Source organism: Octopus sinensis, linkage group LG18 (assembly GCF_006345805.1).
Source record: "Octopus sinensis linkage group LG18, ASM634580v1, whole genome shotgun sequence".
Lineage (NCBI taxonomy): Eukaryota > Metazoa > Mollusca > Cephalopoda > Octopoda > Octopodidae > Octopus > Octopus sinensis.
In genome coordinates this window covers 54,938,922-54,961,421 of record NC_043014.1, presented here as the reverse complement: position 1 = coordinate 54,961,421, position 22,500 = coordinate 54,938,922, and the positions used below count along the sequence as shown (strand labels likewise).

The 22,500-nt window shown below is 40.2% G+C and overlaps 1 protein-coding gene and 1 long non-coding RNA gene across 2 annotated transcripts in view; one reads left to right on the top strand and one right to left on the bottom strand.

The window, feature by feature from the left end:
* Positions 1-14,307, top strand: part of LOC118767068 — a 15,135-nt gene extending 828 nt beyond the window's left edge. Inside the window, exon 2 of the mRNA XM_036511089.1 lies at positions 13,307-14,307. Coding sequence (XP_036366982.1) covers positions 13,307-14,192 — 886 coding nt within the window. The 3' untranslated portion in view covers positions 14,193-14,307. The remainder of the gene's footprint in view (positions 1-13,306) is intronic.
* LOC118767069 lies at positions 12,550-17,551 on the bottom strand. Its single transcript, XR_005002961.1, has 2 exons — positions 17,035-17,551; positions 12,550-13,189 (listed from the first exon to the last, which is right to left on the bottom strand). It is a non-coding gene; the product is annotated as an uncharacterized LOC118767069 (long non-coding RNA).
* Positions 17,552-22,500: the final 4,949 nt, after the last annotated feature.

Below are 22,500 nucleotides of genomic sequence, written 5' to 3'. Positions count from 1 at the left end.
TATGTGTTATTCTGGTGCTGTAACTTCTGTTCATTCGGTGTCTATGAATTGTTTGAAGTTGTTTTATTGAGGATATGAGGAATATATTACAAGCAGCTCTTTTAATGAAACCGCAAGAGATTGTTGTAAAAAAATTAATTATGTAGCAAATTAGAGTAGAAAAAATAATTAAATTACAAATGGATGTATTAGTTTTCAGGTCTTACGCAAATAACGGGGTAAACAGCCCAAAATGTTTTTCTTAAAAATATATTCGCTTGTGATAATATAGCATGAAGTTTTTTTTTCTTTCTTAATCTGAGACTTGTCTTTCATGCAAAACTCTTATTTTAATTGTTTAAACCCGGAGGTAGGCCTGCCTGGACTGTCGTGTTTTCTTTTCGTAGGGAGGAGGGGATGTTGAGAACTATGTTTTCCAATGTTTCCCTATTAGTTAGAGCCATAAGACCGGGAGATTCTTGAAACCGCGACACGCGTAGCCGTAGACGTACGGAAGGGAAATTGCAGGGAGCGCGAAGTTTGTAAATATACTGGAAGTTTGAAATATTCACAACCAACAAAAAACTCGTGGGCTTAAAGATAAAGTTTATAGGAAACTTTTAGCTGATCCCATCCCCAGGTTATCGTGAACAAATGTTTTCGGCAATGATTAGAACCGAAAGCAAATGTGAAATTCTGTCAATGGAAAATATGTGACTGGGGCCTAGAAATGGAGTTAATTGTTTGAAAAAGCTAAGCTAATTCATCTCGTTAAAAATATTTTAAGAGGGAACAGTCAATTATATATGCAAATAAAGTACCAGTACTTGACAGGTACTACTGCTTGGTCCACCCCACTCACGTATGATATTCTGTCGTCATTATTCTTTGAAAAAAACATTTATTTTAATGAAATTTTGTAGAAATATATCTCCATTGAGGTAAATTACGATTCTGTTGATGAATTTTAGAAAAACTATCGTCTGTTTTAAGGTATCCGACCATTTTATTCCAGATCTTTCACACTGGGTACGCAAAAACTGTCGGGACATTGTGAAAGATTACGTCAGGAGAGTAAATTCCATAACCCTCGCATTATTGTATGAATTCAGGAAAATTAGCTGTTATTTCTAACTGTGTAAGTGACCTGTCTTGACCTCATTGGCTAGAAGTCTTGCCCGAATGTTTGCAACAGGCTAGGACTGCTAAAGGTACATGTGCCAGGCGAGGCTAAACCGGGCCATAGCAGGATTTGAACTCGAAATGCAAAAGAACAGGAACAAAGATTGTAAAACGCTATTCGAAGGCTCTGACGACTTTGCCACGTGCCATTAACAATCAATAATTTGGGTTGCCTAATTGGGTTGGAGATATCATAGTTATTTTGGTGCCCACTGGTAAGGACAGTTAAGTCAATTTGAGAATGTTTGTGCTGGTGTTTAGCTAAGTTGATCCTTAATTCCATAGACCCGTGATTAAAGATGCTCCAGCTGTAACAATCCTTTTTTTTTTTTTGAGAGGGCTCTATTATATCATGTATATTCCATTAGCTATTAAAGGTGTTCTAGTTTTCACCGTTTATTCAGAACAGGCCTGGCCAACTCGAATTACATTGCGGGCCATTTTAATCAAAGAAAATTTCTTGAGGGTCACTTATATACTTTATGCACTGCTGACAGACTTGAAAGGGGTATCTTTCTTTTTTTATTTTTCATTACAATATTTAATCTTTGATAAATTTTTTTTTTAATGTTTAAATAAACCCATTTCAAGAAAGTATCATGCGGCCCTCGGCCTCAGGTTGGCCATCGCTGATTTAGAGTATGTCTAGGACTTCACCATGTTTGTGACGCTATTTGCCTCGATGTTATCTTTCATTTGCTTCAATCATTAAAGGGACCCCAGGAATTTTTTTTTTATATTTTAAGCTTGATACTTATTCTAAGCGCTGAGTTACCGGAACGTAAACACCAACACTGGTTGACAAGGGGGGGGGGGGCGGAGACACACACACACACGCACATACAACGGGTTTCTTTCACTTTCTGTCTACCAAATTCTCTCACAAGGCTCTGGTCGGCCCGAGGCTATTGCAGAAGACACTCGCCCGAGGTGCCAAACAGTGGGACTGAACCCGGAACCATGTGGTTGAAAAGCAAGCTTCTTACCACAGAACCACACACCAAATTTTTTTTTTTTTTATTGGAGAAGTTATATAATTTCATAAAATCGTAAATGATTCACACTTAAAAATTGTGCGTATTTGTGTAGATTGTTGATAAGGCGTTTGACTGGTTACTTGAATGGATGGGTACTTACTTTGTAAAGAAAGGCAAAATTTGAACATAAGCTTATTTCTACGCACACCCGCAAGAAAAATCTAGAAGGAACGTTGCATAGCGGTACACTGGGGTCACTTATATATATATATATATATATATAACCATTGTAATTACCGATTGGCAATTGGTTGCCTGATGGGTCCGAGGAGGCGAGTAAACTGTTAGGTGTACCCATAGGTTCATACGGTACTGACCCTACGGCCGCGATTCTTAGCATGGAAGAAATTTCAGCCCTCCGTGAGTAAATTTTGGATTCCAGTGGGGGAAATTGTCTCTAGGATGAAAAATTGGACATACAGATTTTGTTTCATCGTAACTTTCTTAAAAATACATTCTTTTAAATGAAATATTTTAGATACATTATTTTAGATGGTGTATAGATTACAATGATGTTGAAAAAATTGGGAATAAAATGTCCCCGACTGCACTTTTGTTAAATACATATTTTTTAATGAAACTTTTACTTAATGACAATGTTAAAGTTGTAAATGTTAATATAATGCTGCTAAAATTACGTAATAAACTATTTAGTAGCCGACTGGTTGTTCGTTTGACAGCTGTGGCACGAAAAGAAGCAGCCACTGCCCTCTGTAAAATGATTGGCGTTAAAAAGGGCATCGACGCATAGAGACCATGCCAAGGGTGACATTTGGGCTCGGCACAGCCCTGCAGCTCGCTGGTTCCCTGTTAAACCGTCCTCAATGGAGAGCGGACGTTTAATAATGATGAAACCTCGCCGTCACTAGTGCCTTTTGGAAGGGCATCCAGCCGTTAAAGCCATGCGAAAACAGACCTTGCCGGTGCTAGTGCCATGTAAAGATCACTCTGTTCTCTTTGTAAAGTGATTAGCGTTAGAAAGAGAATTCAGCCGTAAAAACTATGCCAAAACAGCGGAGCTTGATGCAGTTCCCTGGTTTGTCAGCTCCTATCAAACGCCTAATCCATACTTGTTTGGAAGACAAACATTAAATGAAGATAGTGGTTGCGGATTGTCGAAAGTACTGGAGCGTCGGACGGGACGCCTTGTGACATGTGTTCTGGTTCTGTACATTCTGAGTTCAAATCCCCGACCCCTTCCCTGAAAAACTGACACTTTTATCAGGGACAACCGAGAGCTAATAGCAATGATTTTGAAAAACCAATGGAGACGCAGTTTCTTTGATTTTATAGGAAGATCGATTTCCGTGGATAATATAATGTCGTGAGTGGATCGAGGTGAATCGGTTACTTAACATCATCATCCTCATTTAGCATCCGTTTTCCATGTTAGCATGGGTTGGACGGTTCAACTGGGATCTGGGAAGCCAGAAGGCTGCACCAGACCCAGTCTGATCTGGCAATGTTTCTGCGGCTGGATGCCCTTCCTAACGCCTGGGAATGGGATATAGTCAACAGGTAAATAAACACTGCTCTACTCGAGTGGTCCAACCTGTTATAAACAGCAGCCAAATATCTCTCAAGCATTCCTTCGATATAGCTCGACAAGGTCGAATCATTTCACTTTGGGTATTTCCCTGGGTTGTGGAATATAGATATAACGAAATTATGCCAGCAATGTCTCATTTTAAACTTGAAGAAAAAAAGAGCCTTGCATATTTGTTCTTACCTGTTTCAGGTGTCTCTCTCTTTTCTCTTTTACTTGTTTCAGTCATTTGACTGCGGCCATGCTGGAGCACCGATTTAATCGAGCAACTCGACCCCGGGACTTATTCTTTGTAAGCCCAATACTTATTCTATCGGTCTCTTTTTGCCGAACCGCTAAGTGACGGGGACATAAACACACCAGCATCGGTTGTCAAGCAATGCTAGGGGGACAAACACAGACACACAAACACACATATATACATATATACGACAGGTTTCTTTAAGTTTCCGTCTACCAAATCCACTCACAAGGCTTTGGTCGGCCCGAGGCTATAGCAGAAGACACTTGCCCAAGGTGCCACGCAGTGGGACTGAACCCAGAACCATGTGGCTGGTAAACAAGCTACTTACCACACAGCCACTCCTGTGTATATGTAAAATCCGCAAATTTCCAAGCAGAAAACAGAATCGAACTGTCATTTGCTTCCACGGAAATACCCGAAGTGAAATGTTTTGATTTTGTCGAGTTATATCGAAAGAATGCCATCTCTCAAATCCCATCCCATCAACATCAGTACGAAAGACCACATTAGCCAACGTAGTCCGGGACGTAGATATCCTCTTGAAACACGAGGTGATGGGCACGGTTGGAATGATATTTTACCTCCTTTCAGTCTCTGGACTGCGGCCATGCTGGGGCACAAGATTGAAGGGTTTTCATCAAACAAATCGAAACCATTCCATCAGCCTCTTTTGTCGGACAGCTAAGCTATGGGAACGTAAACAAACCAACACTAGTTGTCGAGTGGTGGGAAGACAAATACAAACACCAAGGCACATACATATAAAGGGCTTCCAGGCAGTTTCCATCTGCCAAATTCATTCACGAGGGAGGTGCCATGCTGTGGAACAGAACCTGAGATGCTGTGCTTTCACAGCAAACATCCTAACCACATACTCTCTTCTTTTACTCCTTTACTTGTTTCAGTCATTTGACTGCGGCCATGCTGGAGCACCGCCTTTCGAGCAAATCGACCCCAGGACTTTGTAAGCCTAATACTTTATCGGTCTCTTTTGCCGAACCGCTAGTTTACGGGGACGTAAACACACCACCATTAGTTGTCAAGCGATGGTAGGGGGACAAACACAGACACACAAACATATATACATGTATACAACGTGCTTCCTTCAGTTTCCGTCTACCAAATCCACACACAAGGCTTTGGTCGGTACGAGGCTATAGTAGAAGACACTTGCCCAAGGTGCCACACAGTGGGAATGAACCCGGAACCATGAAGTTGGAAAGCAAGCTACTTACCACACAGCCACTCCTGCGCCTATGGCTACGGCTGTCATAAAACTTGGATTGTGTAAATCTAAAGGGGAAAATCTTAAAATATATTTCTAGAATATATTCCGGAAATCGATTTATCGATGACCTTTTATCGATGACCTTTTATCGATAATTCTCTAATTTAATCCACCTTTTGTTTAATTTTGATTGATTAATTCTCATGAAATAATCCTTAGCTTCTAGATTAGCTCTGATCGATATTATCAAAGGCATTGCAGACAGTGTATATCTGAATCTATGCAGACTGTTCAACGTGCTTGCTTCAGTCATTGGACTACGGTCATGCTGGAGCACCGCCTTGAAAAGTTTAAGCCCAGCAATTGTCAACCATTCTCTGCCTGTGGACTCCTGATTTCTGTTTTACTCGACTGGACCCTCCTAGCCATCCGATGCTTAGCCCCCCCCCTTTCCGTATTGTAGTAATTTAAGCAATTTTGATGACAAAATCTTGTGTGGACCCCCACCCACGCCCAAGGGCCGTGTGGACCCCGGTTGAGGACCACTGGTTTAGTCGAAGTGCTTAGGGATTGTAAGACTTGCTACGTATTCTGTCTCCTTTCCTGAACAGCTGATATAACTGGAACGTCAAGGAAAGAGCGCCGTTGGCAAACGGCGGAGTCACGCGGACGGACGGACGCACCTGTTTGTTTGTGTGTGTGTGTATTTGCATGTCTGTGTTTTGTTCCCCACCATCACTTGACAACCGATGCTGGTTTGTTTACGTGCCCGTAACCTAACGGTTCGGCAAAATAGACTGATAAAATAAGTATTGGATTGACAAAGAATAAATCACGGTGTCAATTTGTTCGACTAAAGATGGTACTCCAGTATGGCCGCAATCAAATGAATCAAACAAAAGAATATATATACATATGTATATACATACACGCACAGGAGTGACTGTGGTAAGCATCCTCATTACCAACCACATGGTTTCGGGTTCAGTCCCACTGCGTGGCACCTTGGGCAAGTGTCGTTTAGCCTCGGGACGATCAAAACTTTGAGTGGATTTGGTAGACAGAAACTGAAGGAAGCCTGTTGTGTTTGTCCCCCAACATAGTTTGACAACCGATGCTAGTGTGTTTATATCCCCGTAACTTAACGGTTCGGCATAAGACACCGATAGAATAAGTACTAGGTTTAGAAAGTATAAGTCCTGGGCTCGATTTGCTCGCGTAAAGGCGGTGCTCCAGCATGGCCGCGGTCAAATGACTGAAATGAATAAATGAATATATTCTTTCAGACTGCGGCCATGCTGGGGCACCACCTTGGATTTTTTTTGTCGAATGAATCGATCCCAGTTCTTTTTTTAAAGCCTGATACTTATTATTCTAGCGGTCTCTTTACTCGACAGGGCCCTCATAGCCACATACATACACACACGGCAGGCTTCCGCACAGTTTCCTCAACCAAATTCATTGGTCGGTCCGATGTTGTAAGAAAAGAGACTTGCCGCGTATTTTGTCGTTTTGGATTGGTGCTTTAATTTTAATTTAATTAAATTTTTTTTTTTACTTGTTTCAGTCACGTGACTGTGGCCATGCTGGAGCACCGCCTTTAGTCGAGCAAATCGACCCCGGGACTTATTCTTTTTGTAAGCCCAGTACTTATTCTATCGGTCTCTTTTTGCCGAACCGCTAAGTAACGGGGATGTAAACACACCAGCATCGGTTGTCAAGCAATGCTAGGACGACAAATACAGACACACAAACACAACACAAACATACATGACAGGCTTCTTTCAGTTTCCGTCTACCAAATCCACTCACAAGGCATTGGTCGGCCCGGGGCTATAGCAGAAGACACTCGCCCAAGATGTCACGCAGTGGGACTGAACCCGGAACCATGTGGTTGGTTAGCAAGCTACTTACCACACAGCCACTCCTGCGCCTATTCAAAGTTTAATTTGGAGGGCGATTTTTTTTTGCTACTACTTTCTTGCAGGTCGAGTGACCACATCGGGGTCCACCCTTCAGTTCATGTTGTTTACTTGTCGAACTTATTGTTTGATACTATTTTGAATTTAGCACTATCTCCGACCACCTTGTGTGCGTGTGTGTGTGTATGTGTATGTGTGTATATGTATGTGTGCCGCACGCTGAAGATGTTTTCGCATTCTTTTCCTTGATTGTAAAGAAGACCAACACCACAGCTGGCTAGTTAGGAGTTGTTGACATACCTCCCTCTGAGCGAAGGGATTGTCTGAAAGGGTCAAGTGGTCAAGGTGACCTGCTCTGCACCCGACCCGGGAGACGAGCTGATAGCCCCCATTGGCGAGGTTGTTGTTGTCACGATCAGCAAGAGAGAGACAGAGAGGGAGAGAGAAAGAGGGCTCGCGTGAAAGGATGTAGTGTTGATGACCAGGAAGTGATAGGGCAGTGAAGTTGTTTGTTTCAATTTGTGGGCAGGTAGCGTCAAAGGTGTGGGAGAAAGGACGGCTATTAAAACCCTTTGCAATGTGAAAGGATTTGATGACCTTCGATGGATAGCACGTCAATCTTGTTCTTTTTTTTTTATAATTTTGATGTTTTTTTACGTTAGCAATCAATGCACGCACGCGCGTCGCTTAGTGGTTAAGCCGTTTGGCCAGTCACGGCGCAAGTTCAAGTCGCGGGCGAGGCGGCGCGATGCATCATTTCACGTTACTCGGGTTAAACTGAAAGGTTACTACTTGAGAACAGTGGTCCCGGTGCGCGCACTCGCGTACTCGCGCATCCGTGCTAGCTAGTCATGACTAGTCGACCCTACAACGACTACCTAGCAAAGTAAATAAACACAAAGTAAGGATCGACTAGTCATGACTAGCTAGCGCGGGTACGCGAGTGCGCGCACCGAGACTACTGTTCTCGGATCTTTTCCTTTTGATGGACGGAATTTTCTAGTTAATTAAACAATTTGAAACTTCGTATACTGGTAGAATGTGTCAAAAGAAAACATTATTGTAAACAAAATTGAAAACAAAATTGTAATTTTTAAGTTTAACGTTGTTTACAATAATGTTTTCTTTTGACACATTCTACCAGTATACGAAGTTTCAAATTGTTTAGTTAAGTAGAAAATTCCGTCCATCAAAAGGAAAAGATCCCTGTTCTCAAGTAGTACCAACTGAAAATGAGAAGCAGCCGAGTCCTGTTGCACCTAAGTCGTCCCTCATCGCCCATGTTTCCGTTGAGTTTCTTTGGTTCAGCGACAAAATACAATCCATCGGCATTAATATTGAAATCATTCCGTCCCCCTAACAGGATCGATAATAGCGATGTCCCCGAAGGTCTGGCGAAGTGGGTAAAGCATTAATTAAATGGGGAAATTTTTTGGCGATACGAATTCTTGAAATGGTGAAGAACCTTTTATTTCATCTGTTGCGTAACTCCCCCCCCCCCCAATTCAGTCTTCATTGAAGAGACCAGTGATGAAAGCTTTCTGGCTTTCAATACAATGTGTCGTCTTTTTGTACAGCTAGACAAACATTTATTCAATATATTTCTCTTCGCTTTTAAGATATTAGAGTGTGATGAGTTGACGGGCGTTTGGCAGCTATTTCTACACAGATTTGGTTTTCGTTGGAAATTGTTCTAACAATAATTAGTACTGCAGCCTTTTTGCAAAAGGAAAATAAAACGAAATTTCTCGAATCTTTTGTGTGGTCCGTTCAATTACTCGTGGAAACCGCCTGTGTATATATAATATATATATATATATAAGAAGAAAAAAACCCACAATAGTTGAGTGTTTTATGATCATCAAAAATCTAATAAGTAAACACAAGTTGGGGATAAAAAGAGTTTATAGTTAATCATTTCGGCGAAGTTGACAATTGGAGGCCTTTAAGCCTTAGTTAAGCATACGCTTAATTTTATTTGCCGAAGTAATGCTGAGAAAATCAATAAGGATATGTACAGAATTGCACCAGGAGTGGGCGTGAATAATTAGCATATTTAAAAAATAAATCATTGAGCTTGTTATGTTTGAAATTCCTTTCCAAAATAATAATTTCAGCTTCAGCAGTCATTGTGACACCAGCAAATTAGAATGGAGTGTGAGCGTTACGAACTAAATATAGACATCAGCCATTGACGCCCATCTGTCGATGCTGGTGTCGCTTCGCCTCTCCGAATGTGATCCTGATTTATGTATTTCTCGATGGCATTATCTTCGTCGGTAAATACGACTGGGTTTGTATAGTTATCTCAATGGTAAAAGATGAGATAAAGCATCTACTTCAATGACATTTTCTTTTTATTAGTCTGAAGTAGAACGTCAGGGCCCATATCCTTTGTAGAGGCCATTGTAGTTGGTTAAGCTGGATCGTCTGTCAGTTAATAAGAGTGAACGTCTGAAAAGGATTTGAGGAAGCGATAGATTTTTTTTTTAATACTAACCCTTCTAAGACAACCCGTTCTAATGTAGTCTTATTTTTTAATTCTAAAACATCATCAAAATCTAATCATAAGTACGAGATTATAATTCGTCTGTCCCGGCATCGTATGTAACAATAAATTTACAGATATCTGACTAAATTTTTTCAAAAGTTTGATTATCTTGTAAATTGAATTATATACGACAAAAAGGGCGTCCGGTCCGAGAAAATCTGCCTCGATCAATTCCGTCCGACCCATGAAAGCTTGGAAAAGTGGACGTTAAAATGATGATGATATATACGATTTACTCATTGGCAACAACAAGAGTTAATACAGCACTAGGAGCCTCTTTACGATATCGTCTAACCCACCACCACCACCTCAAACAATGCACCGGAGCCCCTACGTAACGATAGCATAGACACACTGGGGTTGTGGAGACACAACCCAAGTGTGTGTCTATGCTTTAAGAAGGCACTGTGTAGGGTTTAGCAGAAATAGTAGTGATGGCGATGGGACAGGTGAACATTGCATGGCTTTGGCCACGATGATCCGTGGTTGCAAAAGTCAAGGGAAGCATTCTAAGAGCAGACCTTTTCTTCTTTTTATCCGAACTTCATCAACCACTTTAATATTCCTATTAACAATTTCACTTTTCGTTCGTTTTCAATGGTAGCATGGGTTAGATGAATATGTAATCGAGAGTATTATTTTGTTTTTGCTGTCGTTCGTTATCTGTGCTTTCAAGCGAGGAATCTCTTATTCCGGACGATTTCAGAGAGACAAAGCCAGTGGAAGATATTTTGACCTATTATTGGCTAAACTCCGGAAATTTTTGAGGGGTGGGGCGCCTGGCAATCGATTACATCGACTCCGATATGCAGCTGGTACTTATTTTATCGACCCGCGAAAAGATAAGAGACAAAGTCAACCTCGGCGGAATTTTAGCCCAGAACTTAATAAAGCCGGATGAAATGTCACTAAGCATTTTGTCCGTTGTGCTGACAATGCTGCTAGCTCACCGCCCTAAACCCTTATTGACAGGAGAAACCCAGTTGCAAATGGACGATTTGTACAGCAAAGTTTTTTTCTGATTTTTCTTCGTCAGATGAGGTAGATGATGATGATGGTTTGGATAGCACAGAAGAATGTTTCATCTAGCTTTAGATGGGAAAAGGGAACCGATTTTTCTCAATTTGTACATTGGTTTGACAACAACAGTGCGGGAATCGTAAATGATTTTATGCTCACTCTGAATGCAGAGGAAAGTGAATAGGCGCAGGAGTGGCTGTGTGGTAAGTAGCTCGCTAAACAACCACATGGTTCCGGGTTCAGTCCCACTGCGTGGCACCTTGGGCAAGTGTCTTCTGCTATAGCCCCGGGCCGACCAATGCCTTGTGAGTGGATTTGGTAGACGGAAACTGAAAGAAGCCTATCGTATATATGTGTATGTATGTGTGTGTGTTTGTGTGTCTGTGTTTGTCCCCCTAGCATTGCTTGACAACCGATGCTGGTGTGTTAACGTCCCCCGTTACTTAGCGGTTCGGCAAAAGAGACCGATAGAATAAGTACTGGGCTTACAAAGAATAAGTCCCGGGGTCGATTTGCTCGACTAAAGGCGGTGCTCCAGCATGGCCACAGTCAAATGACTGAAACAAGTAAGAGTAATTTAGGGCACATTTCGATAATGGGATTGTAAATTTCATTGTGCGAGAGGCTAACAATTATAGTTTTCATCCTGAGTTAATGAGAAAATAAATATCAAAAATTACCCCTGTTTTTTGTTGTTGTTTTTTTTTTTTTTTGCCCGTTTGGTACACACATAGATGCAACTTTTTTTTGTGACAACAAAGTTACTGATATTGAAGCTTCTGCTTCTCGAAATTAATGTAAAGACTTACGTGAAATATCTTCGAAGACAGACTAAAAGAAAACCAATTGTAGATAGAAGCAGTGAATGGAGGAACGCCTCAATTTCTATTCAAGTTATTCAATTCATTTGAAACTTTTATATAAGTTTTAAAGATGGCTGACTACTGTTGTGAAGATAAATTTTATAGCTTAACATCGAATAGGTCACAGCTATCGCCGCTAGCTAGGAATTCATTTCTGCGAGATACAATGGAGACAAAAGGATTATAATATAAATCTTTTCTACATTTTTCTCTTTCTCTCTCTTTTGTTTTCGGTCCATCTGTCACTCTTTCTCTCTCTCTCTCTCTCTCTCTCTCTCTCTCTCTCTCTCTCTCTCTCATGTTGAATGATTCGTTCTATTATATTTGCTTAGAATTACCCAGGTAACCTTCTGCATCGGAAGATTATGTTAACATAGATTATTCTAATGCAATAGTTTTACTAGAAGCAGAGATAGCGTCAATGTCGATTCTTCATTCGTGACGAAGATTGAAGAGGAATTCGTACGGTCGTTATCATCGCTTCAGCGTCCACTTTTTCCATGCTTGCGTGGGACACTCGAGATTTGTTGGGGTAGGTTTTTCACGGTCTGATGTCCTTCCTGTACTCAACCCTCCCTTGTTTCCAATACGGGATATTTCCGAATGGCCATATGGATTCACAGAAGATCAAGGGACACTACATCTACAATGTAATGTCAAAACAACACACGTGTGTACGCATGCGCAGATCCATCTTTAATTAAACTCTTTCTTCAAAAAAAAAAAAGGAAAAAAAAAGACGAAAATCAAAAATGCGAAGAGTCAAATGGAACAAACGTTTGACTGAAAACGTTTTGAACAATAAACTAGCAGTATCGCCCGGCGTTGCTCGGGTTTGTTTCGACCACCCTTTAGAACTGAAATTCCAAAGGGTCGAAACAAATCGAGGTCACTTTGATTTTCATTCTTCAGAGGACGGAAAATAAACTACCAGGCAAGAAGTACTCGAGTCGATTTAATAACCCTGTAATACAGACTAGATGTAAACAGAATTTATAACAGAAGACTAAAACCTACCTGGATACTTTCTCATTAGTTCGTGTTTAGAAGTGTTTTTACCAACGACCGTGAATCTGTTACATTGGAGCATTTCCGTTTCTATCAAATAAATGAAAGTTTTGCGGTTGAATCAGTTTTTTTTGTTTTTTTTTTATATTCCAACTTCTTGTATTTCAGGTTTCTGGATTATTATATACAACAGGCAAGCTCAATCTGCCATTTTCGATTAGTGTATTTCAATAGATCGATCAATAGTGTCCGCTGAGGAAAAATGAAGTGGTTGCAGAGTGGTGGTGGTGTGGTGGTGAGAAGAGATGAATTTTTATGGTTTTGTTGTTAAATAGCTTCGCACTTACTGTAGTTCCGATTTGATTGCACTCGACGGCATTTTAGGGGAAAAGTGAATTCTTGGGGGTCGATCGACGATGTTTTGTGGGTGAAATTTGGTTGGTGGAAACAGTAGAATCGTCTGTGTGTAGCTTTCACTAATGCCCTCGCAAAACCTGGGCTTTGCGAACAGATTCCTTTGTTATTTTTGTTCTACATTATTTACGGTACCGCCCTTGTTACTTTCATTGTTGGAAATTCATTGAAACAATCGGTTGGTCTTTTGGAAACCTGTAACGAAAGACAATGTTCAGTTGCTGTGAGAAATAAATAAAATTTGTAAAAATAAAATAATTATGTTTTAACTTCTGTCAATTAATACTATCTTTATTCTTTCGTTGTTTCTAGATATCCTGGATTATATTGTCTATCGGCTGACATCAGCAATGCAAAGCTGGAGTCTGGAGATTTACGACGAATCGAAGCCCATTGGTATGTAAATGGTCTGGTATTGGAACTTTACGATTATTCTAACATCAATAAATGGACATTTGAGCATTTGGTTGGAGTAATTCGTCAGTTGGCACCCGATTCGGTTCAAGTCTGTATAAAACCAGCCAACATTCAATATCGTATTTTAGACGTGGTATTAAAGAGGTCTCAACTTTCAGTGGGGACTCCGGAATATTTACGGCTTTTGAACGAATTCTTTGACAAAACAGACTCCACATTTGATTACGAGAAGATTCAACCGCCGCCAACTTCTATAATATTCCGCTTTGCCGGTATTTTCACATTTTCGAGTCGTCTGTGCAAACAAAGTCTCAATGAGCAAAATCTTCACCGCATTGGCGTGGAAAACTTCACCAATGGCCTGATTCTCGAGTTAATCGATTATGCAAATCTATGCCAATGGACAATCGACTATATAACTGCTGTGGTCTATGCGATAATCCCAGAATCCATTATTGATACCCTGAGCGATGGCACTCTTCAAGGGCGTATTATGAAGTTAGCGCACGATCGTCTGCATTTTAAAATGGGGACCGTTGAATACGAAGCGTTTATAACAGCAACGTTCGATGCCGGTCATTTGTCGCCTTTGCCCGCGGCTGCTCTTCCGTCGACCTGTATCACCACTCCAACGACAGTCACTTCGACAATAATGACTTCAAGAACGTCGAACAGCGTCCAAGTGCAGCCAAGGGATTCGACATCGCCAAACTTACCCGATGTTGTCAACCACGCCAAAGAAATGGCGAAAACGTCAGCGACTGAAATCGCTTTGTATTAATCCCAAAATTCTCTTTGATATTCATTATGTTCTCATACACAATTACCTTCTGATAATCAATTTTTATTTTTACCTTCAAAGCTATTTAACTGACAGTAAAAGAGATAGAAAATGAACTGTCATTTTTAATGTTTTTTCAAGATGAATATTAACCAATTATGATCATTTTAGAATTCTTTTCGTTTTCATCTGTTTTAGATTTTAATTATAAAATAAAATTTAATGTACATACAAATCTTTTCCTGTTTATTTGTAAAATCTTTAATTTTCTTTTTATTGCTGTTTATCCATCAGTGGTAACATTGCTGGATTTCTGAAGACTTCTTCCTCTTCTGTTAACCACTTCCGTTTCCATAAACGATAGTCCCTCCCAAATGGAAGAAGTGTTGTGGGTCCAGCACCAACCAATCTGAAACCTCCTCCTCTCCCCCACACCATGGAATGTTCCGTCGCTTCATTAAATCTAACGTTGTTTCTAGCGAGATCCGCTCCACTTTGAGGAATGTTAGTTAGTTAGTTAGTTAATTTTTGGCTCAAAAAACAAGGCCATGTAGGGGGACATGGAGTTAAGTACAGGGTGGTGTTCATGTAAAGAGTTCAGGCCATTTGTGGTCAAGAGAGACTTTGAACCGAGCGGTTGTCGGCATCTTCACTATCTCGTCCGGCAGCTTATTCCACGGATCCGCAACCCGGACGGAGAAAGCCCCTCTCCTTCGATTGAGATGAAATCGTCGCAGGTAGAGCTTTTCGGAATGACCCCCGCAGCCGACGCTCTGGAGCAGGAGTGAAGAATAGCTCTTTCGAGAGGTTACACTTTCCGCTTATGATGTTGTGAGCGAGAATGAGATCATCACGGCGGCGGCGTTTTTCTAGAGAATAAGGGCCGAGCGTCTTCAGCCGTTCTTCATAAGACAAATTATTGTATTCATTCGTTTTTACTTCCGTTCATCGATGCTTCCATAGGTCAGACGAAAATGTTATTGAAGTATTGTTTGCAGCCGATTATACTTCCTGTCCCTAACTCTTAACTTTTTTACAGATAAGAGATATCTTATTCCACTCAACTTCGAAAGTTCAAAGTGAGCGGGTATTTGACCGCAAATTGTTGTTGTTGACAACGATCCGGATAAATTGAATTCACCTCAATAGACGTCATTGATTGGTTGAAATTGCCAAAATGCAAGAAATTAAAGAACAAATAGCTTACAAACTACAGAATTTTCTCAAAAAAGCCAAGAGAAAAAGATGTTTTATAAACACATTCTACCAGTATACGAAGTTTAAAAGTATTTAGTTACAAAGAAATTATTTAAAAAATCTGCCGGTCAAAGCGAAAAGATCCTGGCTCAAATCAAGGTTAAAAGGCACAGGTGTGGCTGTGTGGTAGAAGTTTGCTTCCCAACCACATGGTTCCAGGTTCAGTCCTACAGCGTGGCACCTTGGCAAGTGTCTTCTACTATAAGCCTCGGGCCAACCAAAGCCTTGTGAGTGGATTGGATAGACGGAAACTGAAAGAAGCTCGATGTATATATATATGTCTGTCCCCCACCCCAACCATCGCTTGACAACTGATGTTGGTGCTTATGTAACTTAGCGGTTCGGCAAAACGAACCGATAGAAGAAGTACTAGGCTTACAAAGAAAGTCTTGGGCTACATTTGCTCGACTAAAGGCGGTGCTCCAGCATGGCCGCAGTCAAATGATGGAAACAAGTACAAGAATAAAAGAATAATTCGATGTGCTACGTTTTTTTAATGGCAAATATTTTTTTAGATATACAAACCACACGAATGTGGGACACACGAATGCGAGAACATTTTACAGATTTTGTTTTTCTTTTTGAAAGGAGATTCGTCCCCTGAGTAGTAACAATCGAAAGGGTGGAGTTGGGGGGGGGCACAATGTAACGAAAATGAAGACAATAGGAACGACGACGAAGACACTCATTCTGGGAGTAAAAGAAGCCCGAACTGATAGACTTGATAATTTTGGCCGCTAAAAATTTACTTTAAAGTCACGTGACAATATTAAGCAAAACGACAAACAACTTTCATGTTTGACAAGTTGACCGGCAAAGGAAATGTATGTATATATATATATATATATATATATACATACATATATATATGTATGTATGTAGATATAAAAACAATTTGTATGTATATACATTTGTTTCCTACCAGCCTTGTAAAGGAAGGCTTTGTTAAAATGGCGACGCTAATTGCTTCTTTTCTCCTCTGCCGTACTCCAAGCAAACAAGCTTTACGTTTTCATGCTTTCGTCTGCCGGTCTCAGCCACCCGCCGTCAACCACGCGCGGCTCTGTGTTGATTTGTTTTGTTTTATATACTTTTCGTTTTATTTTCGTAGTTATTTATTTATTTACTTGCTTGTTTTAGATAAATATCTCTTCCTGTTTGTTGGAAATTATTTATTTTAACTTAAACCAAGCCAATCAGTCTGTTTGTGTCCCTTCCCTTCGTCCCCGGTGTGAACCTGGTATTTAGCTAACAACCAAGTGTCAAAGCTAGAAAAAAAAATGTAACGTAAACGAACCGAACCTACTATCTCTTTAGGGGGTCAATATGCTAATCACCGTAAATGAAAATAAAATAAAATGAGCAAGATAAGCTAGTGAGAGACGTTAAAAGACTTTACGAAGAGAAATTATTGTTAGAAACAGGACGGCGAACTGGCAGACTCGTTTGCACACCAGACACAGTGCTTAGCGGCATTTCGTCCGTCTTTAAGTTCGGGGTTCAATTTCTGCCGAGATCGACTTTGCCTTTCATCCATTCGAAGGTCGATAAAATAAGAACCAGTTGAGTACTGGGGTCGACTTACCTCGACACCGAAATTGTTAGCCTTGTGTCAAAATTTGAAACCATTATCACAAACCGGATCCACGGAGTTTCCACGTTCTAGAATAGTCTTTACTTTTATTCTTGATTCATACATGGATATTTATATACGGCATTGTTTCCTTACTTTAAGGATTTTGCTTGTCCTTGAGTTCGTTCTGTAGTTAAGGTTGTTTAAAGCCTAACACTCAAACACAAGATACGATAACGAGAATAATATTGTTTTTTTTTTTTTTTATCGGAGGGTTAAGAAATTCGTTTCCCAAAAAGCAGTTTCGGTTTTGAACACACTATATGGTTCCTTGGGCCTTTTTACCACAGTAATATTGGGTTGTGTGTGAGAGGAATTTGGTTTACAGAAACTCCGAAGATGTCCGCCGTTAAGTATACTCACACAGAAAACCATCGATTTAACGTCCAATTTCCCCCATTATTGCATGGCTCAGACGGAGTTTGTTGAGACAGATTTTCTACGGATGAACTCCCTTCCGGACGCCAGCCCTTATTTGTTTCCAAGCAATGCAATGTTTGCTCAAACCCCTTTGCAGAATGTTCGAATACTGGAAATGGACAAGTCATTTATTAAGTTGGAAAGAAAGTTCGGTCGCGTTTTTCACGTGATCACATTCTTTCATTCTTTTACTTGTTTCGGTCATTTGACGGAGACCATGCTGGGGCACCGCCTTAAAGGATTTTTACTCGAAGAACTCTACAACCGCTATGTCCCCCCACCCCACCAGCGCTGGACAACCGACGTTGGTATGTTTACGTCCCCGTAACTTAGGGGTTCGGCAAAAGACCGATAGGATAAGTACTTGGCTTATAAAGAATAAGTCCTGGGTCGATTTGCTCCAGCATGGCCGCAGTTAAATGACTGAAACAAATAAAAGAATATATATATGTAAGATAGGAGCTACAAATAGTTTCTTAACATGTGTGTTAGGCAGGTGTTTAAGACAAGCCTCGTGTCTCCGAGCAATCTTCAGAGCCGACCGTTATACTGTGTACATTAAATGATATATATATATATATATATATATGACGGACTTCTTTCAGTTTGTCAACAAAATCCACTCACAAAATGCTACACAATGGAATTGAAAACTGTAGTTGGGTCGCAAACTTCATGACCAAAGTCATACCTAACAACAGACGCCTTTCGCCTTTGTTGAAGCTTGTGAATGTCGTATGCCTAATTGTCGTCTGCTTAAATGAAATTCGTCTTCGATACGTACGAAACAGCGCATAAAATAGTCACTGATATTGCAGAAGCTTGTCAAACTGTGGAAAAACTCGGTGAACGCAATTGAAACAACATATTATAAATCGTCTTTCTAACACCGATCGATTGTGCGGCAATAATTTTCAATCCTATTTTCAATTGTGGGAATTTTAATTCTTTATTATTAAAGCTTTTCATATTTTCACCAAATATTTTCAAAAATGCACTTCTAATGTTGTTTTGCATGCTGATGGTAAAAGTCATATTCCTTTCTTCTAAAAATTAAAGAAATTATAACCATTTAAAGTTACATAATTTTAACTGAAGCGATTCACTGCCACCATCTCGTTATGAAAACTGGCAAAGACGGCGAAGACAAAACCTTTACGTGGTCTATTGACCTACTAGAAATAACAGCCAAATCTTTCTTAAGCTACACTATAACGTCTAAAAACATGAAAGGAGGACATGTTAATGGCGTAGTTGGGGGCATTAGATTTGTTTTCATTCATAACTACAAGACCAATGCGTCGTAATATTGCCCTAAATTCTCAACAACAATGAATGTGTTTATTATATGTAATCATAAACACATCGCTGAGAACGTGTTTATTATTAAAACATATAATGTGTTCGTGTCTATATACAATACGATGCATTGTTGTTCTTATGACTGAAAAAAACGAAAACCAATACCTACCACTAACACTATATAATGTACCATATATGATGTCGTTTAATGAAATGCTTGAAGTGGTTGGGAAAAATTTAACCTTACTGCATTCTATAACAATGATGTTTCCTTCATTCAAGAATCACGTTTTAGGTTGGGGCGGCTCAAAACTATTGCTGAACATGCCAAGCAACATGGCGACTGGACCAGTAGCCATGTTGTAAATCTTGCTCAACAACTTGTAGTTTGTAGCTAATTATTTACGTCTGTTGTTATTGTGTAATGTCGTAGCAGGGGCATTGTCAGCTGGATAACTAAACTGACTGGCAACAGACGATATCTACAACAGTTATACATGTGCTGGCCTATGAATGGCTAATAAGGCTTCATCGTTGTTCTGTTCATTGCGATTCTGTTACTGGTAAAATTCTTATTAACGCATGGATAATTGACAGAAGTAATAAATATATTAACCATTAGTAATATGATTTTGCGTACACACACACACATATATATAACGGGAAGGTTTACGAAAATAAACAAAAGACGAAGGCAGGTGGAGTACAAACAAACAAATGTATTAGTATGGCGCTCAGGAATAGAAATAAAACAAGTCTTTTACGTTTCGAGCCTACGCTCTTCGACAGAAAGATACACAGAAAAGAAACAAGGAGAGAAAAAAATTGCGTGTAGGGGCTAACGATCCACATATATATATATATATATGTTATAAGCAACAAGTAGTATTAGATGAAGATAGCCATCTACGTATCATTGTTAATGTAAATACATTGCGAAAATGGAAATTTACCACGGTATTTGTCCTGAGATAATATCACTTGTAGTAATGCTTTTTGTTTCAAAGCATTGAGTAGCAATCGAATGAGAGTTAGCTTGCTTTAAAGCCATATAGAAGGCATCTCCAATTGTTGGAGCGACTGAGGACCGAATCGATCTCATGATCCTGTCGTCTGCTGGAGGGTGATAGGTGTTCGCTCCCTTGCTGGCTATATATATTTAATATATATATATATATATACAGCGTGGAAAGTGTTTATAAGCCACTTAAGAAACACAAAAAACCGTTAGGGCAAATTAAATTTAAATGTTGAAGTGAACCTAACGGTTTTTGTGTTTTTTAAATGGCGTATAAACACCTTCCACGCTGCAATTGTTTTCGTACCAGCACACGATCTCAGATCAGGTCACTTGCTATGCAAGTACATCTCCGTAATATATATATATATATATATATATATATATATGTGTGTGTGTGTATACGGGGTGCAGTGTTGCACCGATAACCAGCTGGCTGGGGTTAAACTGGTAGTAACCTTCAACCAGTTGATGTGGCGATTAACCTTACTTGTTAGTATAGTTACTACTCTTGTCTCTTATTAAGATTTTACAGCTAGCTTCTTTGCTTGAAAAAAATCGGCCAAAATTGGTCTGGATGTGGGGTGGGATTCATACATTTTCAAAAAATTTCTGTAAAAAGCTTCTCGACATCATTTGTATGGGTGTGGTAAAAATAGGAAACATCTTCGTCAAAACGGAGAAAATCCAACTTATGTGGGTGTGCTATTCTGAAAGCTCACCAAGGAGTTCTATTTTGAAAATTACCCGGCAACGACGGGATGCTCCATTGGTACTTTATAAACACAAACAAATCCTGTGTCTGGATGTCTATTATTTCATCACGAATCTTTTCAGCTGAGAAGCGAAATATGAAACCCGTCAAACAGTGTCTTGCATAGGCGTAGAGTCAAAGTCCTCCTTTGGTTGCAATACTATTCTCATTAATATTAATTTCAAGTTTTAGCACAAGGCCAGCAATTTGGAAGCAGGGGGTAAAATGATTACATCATCGACCCCAGGGCTTATATGCTACTTATTTAATTCATCAACCTCGAGAGGACGAAGAGCAAAGTCAACCTCGGCGGATGGACGAAACACGTGGGCCCGGTTATGCTAGGGATTCCGTTAGCTCGGCGCCTTTCTTGCCCTTAATATTAGCATCGTACAAAGAACAAATAATTCAGTTGATGGACGGCTGAACACCTCATTTTCGAACGACGGGGATCCACCTCTAAAACCATCACGTGATTCCCCCCGCCATCACCACCAAAGAAAAAAAAACAAAAATAAAGAAACAGAGAGAAGACCAGAGAAACAAAAAACAAAACAAAAAAAAATACTAGGCGTGGCTGAGTATTCGTCAGCGCAGTTCAAGCTGGCCGTGAACTGGCTTTTCTTTTCAAATTCTTGGAATTTTAGGATATTTTTGCTTCGAAATTCTTTTTGTTTATTCATTTCTTTTTCCTTTTTTTATTTTCTTTTTCCGATTTCTGTTTTTTATACCTTCGTAGGATGGGTGCGTATTGTTGTTGTTGCTGTTGCAGGCGAAGACAAGAAAATTTTGAACTTTAAACGGCATGGCTCTCTCTCTCTCTCTCTCTCTCTCTCTCTCTCTCTTTTTCTCTCCCTATCTCTCCCCTTCTCTCTCTCTCTCTTTCTCTCCCCTTCTCCCTCACTTTTTCTCTCCCCCCCCTTTCTCTCTCATTGTTATTGTTTAACCTCTGTGTCAATCCCGATGGAATAGTTTTACGATAGGAGGCGCTCCAACCGTAACCAACCCATTTGTATGTGTGTGCATGTAATAAACCTTCTAGGCGCAGGTGTGGCTATGTGGTAAGAAGCTTGCTTCTCAACCACATGGCTCCGGGTTCAGTCCTACTGCGTGGCCGGGCGAAATGCGCAGCCGTATTTCGTCTGCCGTTACGTTCTGAATTCAAATTCCGCCGAGGTCGATAAATTAAGTACCAGTTACGCACTGGAGTCTGTCCTTGTTTAGCCCCTTGTGGGTAGTAAAGAAACAAATTCTCAACCACATGGTTCCGTGTTCAGTCCTACAGCATGGCACTTACCCAAGGTGCCATGCTGTAGGACTGAGCACGGAACCATGTGGTTTGTGTGTGTGTGTGTGACTTTGTGATTGGGTTTGTCCCCCTCCACACCACCGCCGCTGCTTGACAACTGGTGTTGGTTTGTATACGTCCCTGTAACTTAGAGGTTCAACAAAAGAGACTCAGAGAATAAGAACCAAGCTGCAGACGTAGGCATTGGTATCGATTTCTTGGATTAAAACATTTCAAGGCGATACCCCAGCATGGCCGCAGTCGAATGACTGAAATAAAAGCTAAAAGATAATATGGCGAAGAAATTGAAGCAAAGTGTATCAATTAAAAGCGAAAGACAAATACTAATTACTCTTCTTTGTACGTGTAATTAATTATGTGTTGTCTGTAAAACAACTACGAGTGTACAGAAGAGAGGAAGAGTGCTCCGGTTGGTTTCGGGGTCTTTCCTTTCCTATCGTCTGCGGCAGAAAAAAATGGAAGACGTTCAAATATAACTCGAGCGTTTTTTACGATTATTGCCTTTATTATTGATCGCTGAAGATTTTGCCGATTATTAACGATTATTTCTCTACCTCTCACTTTCAATCGATGCAGTTTGGACATTATTTGATAACCAGTTTGGTGTCCCTCGCC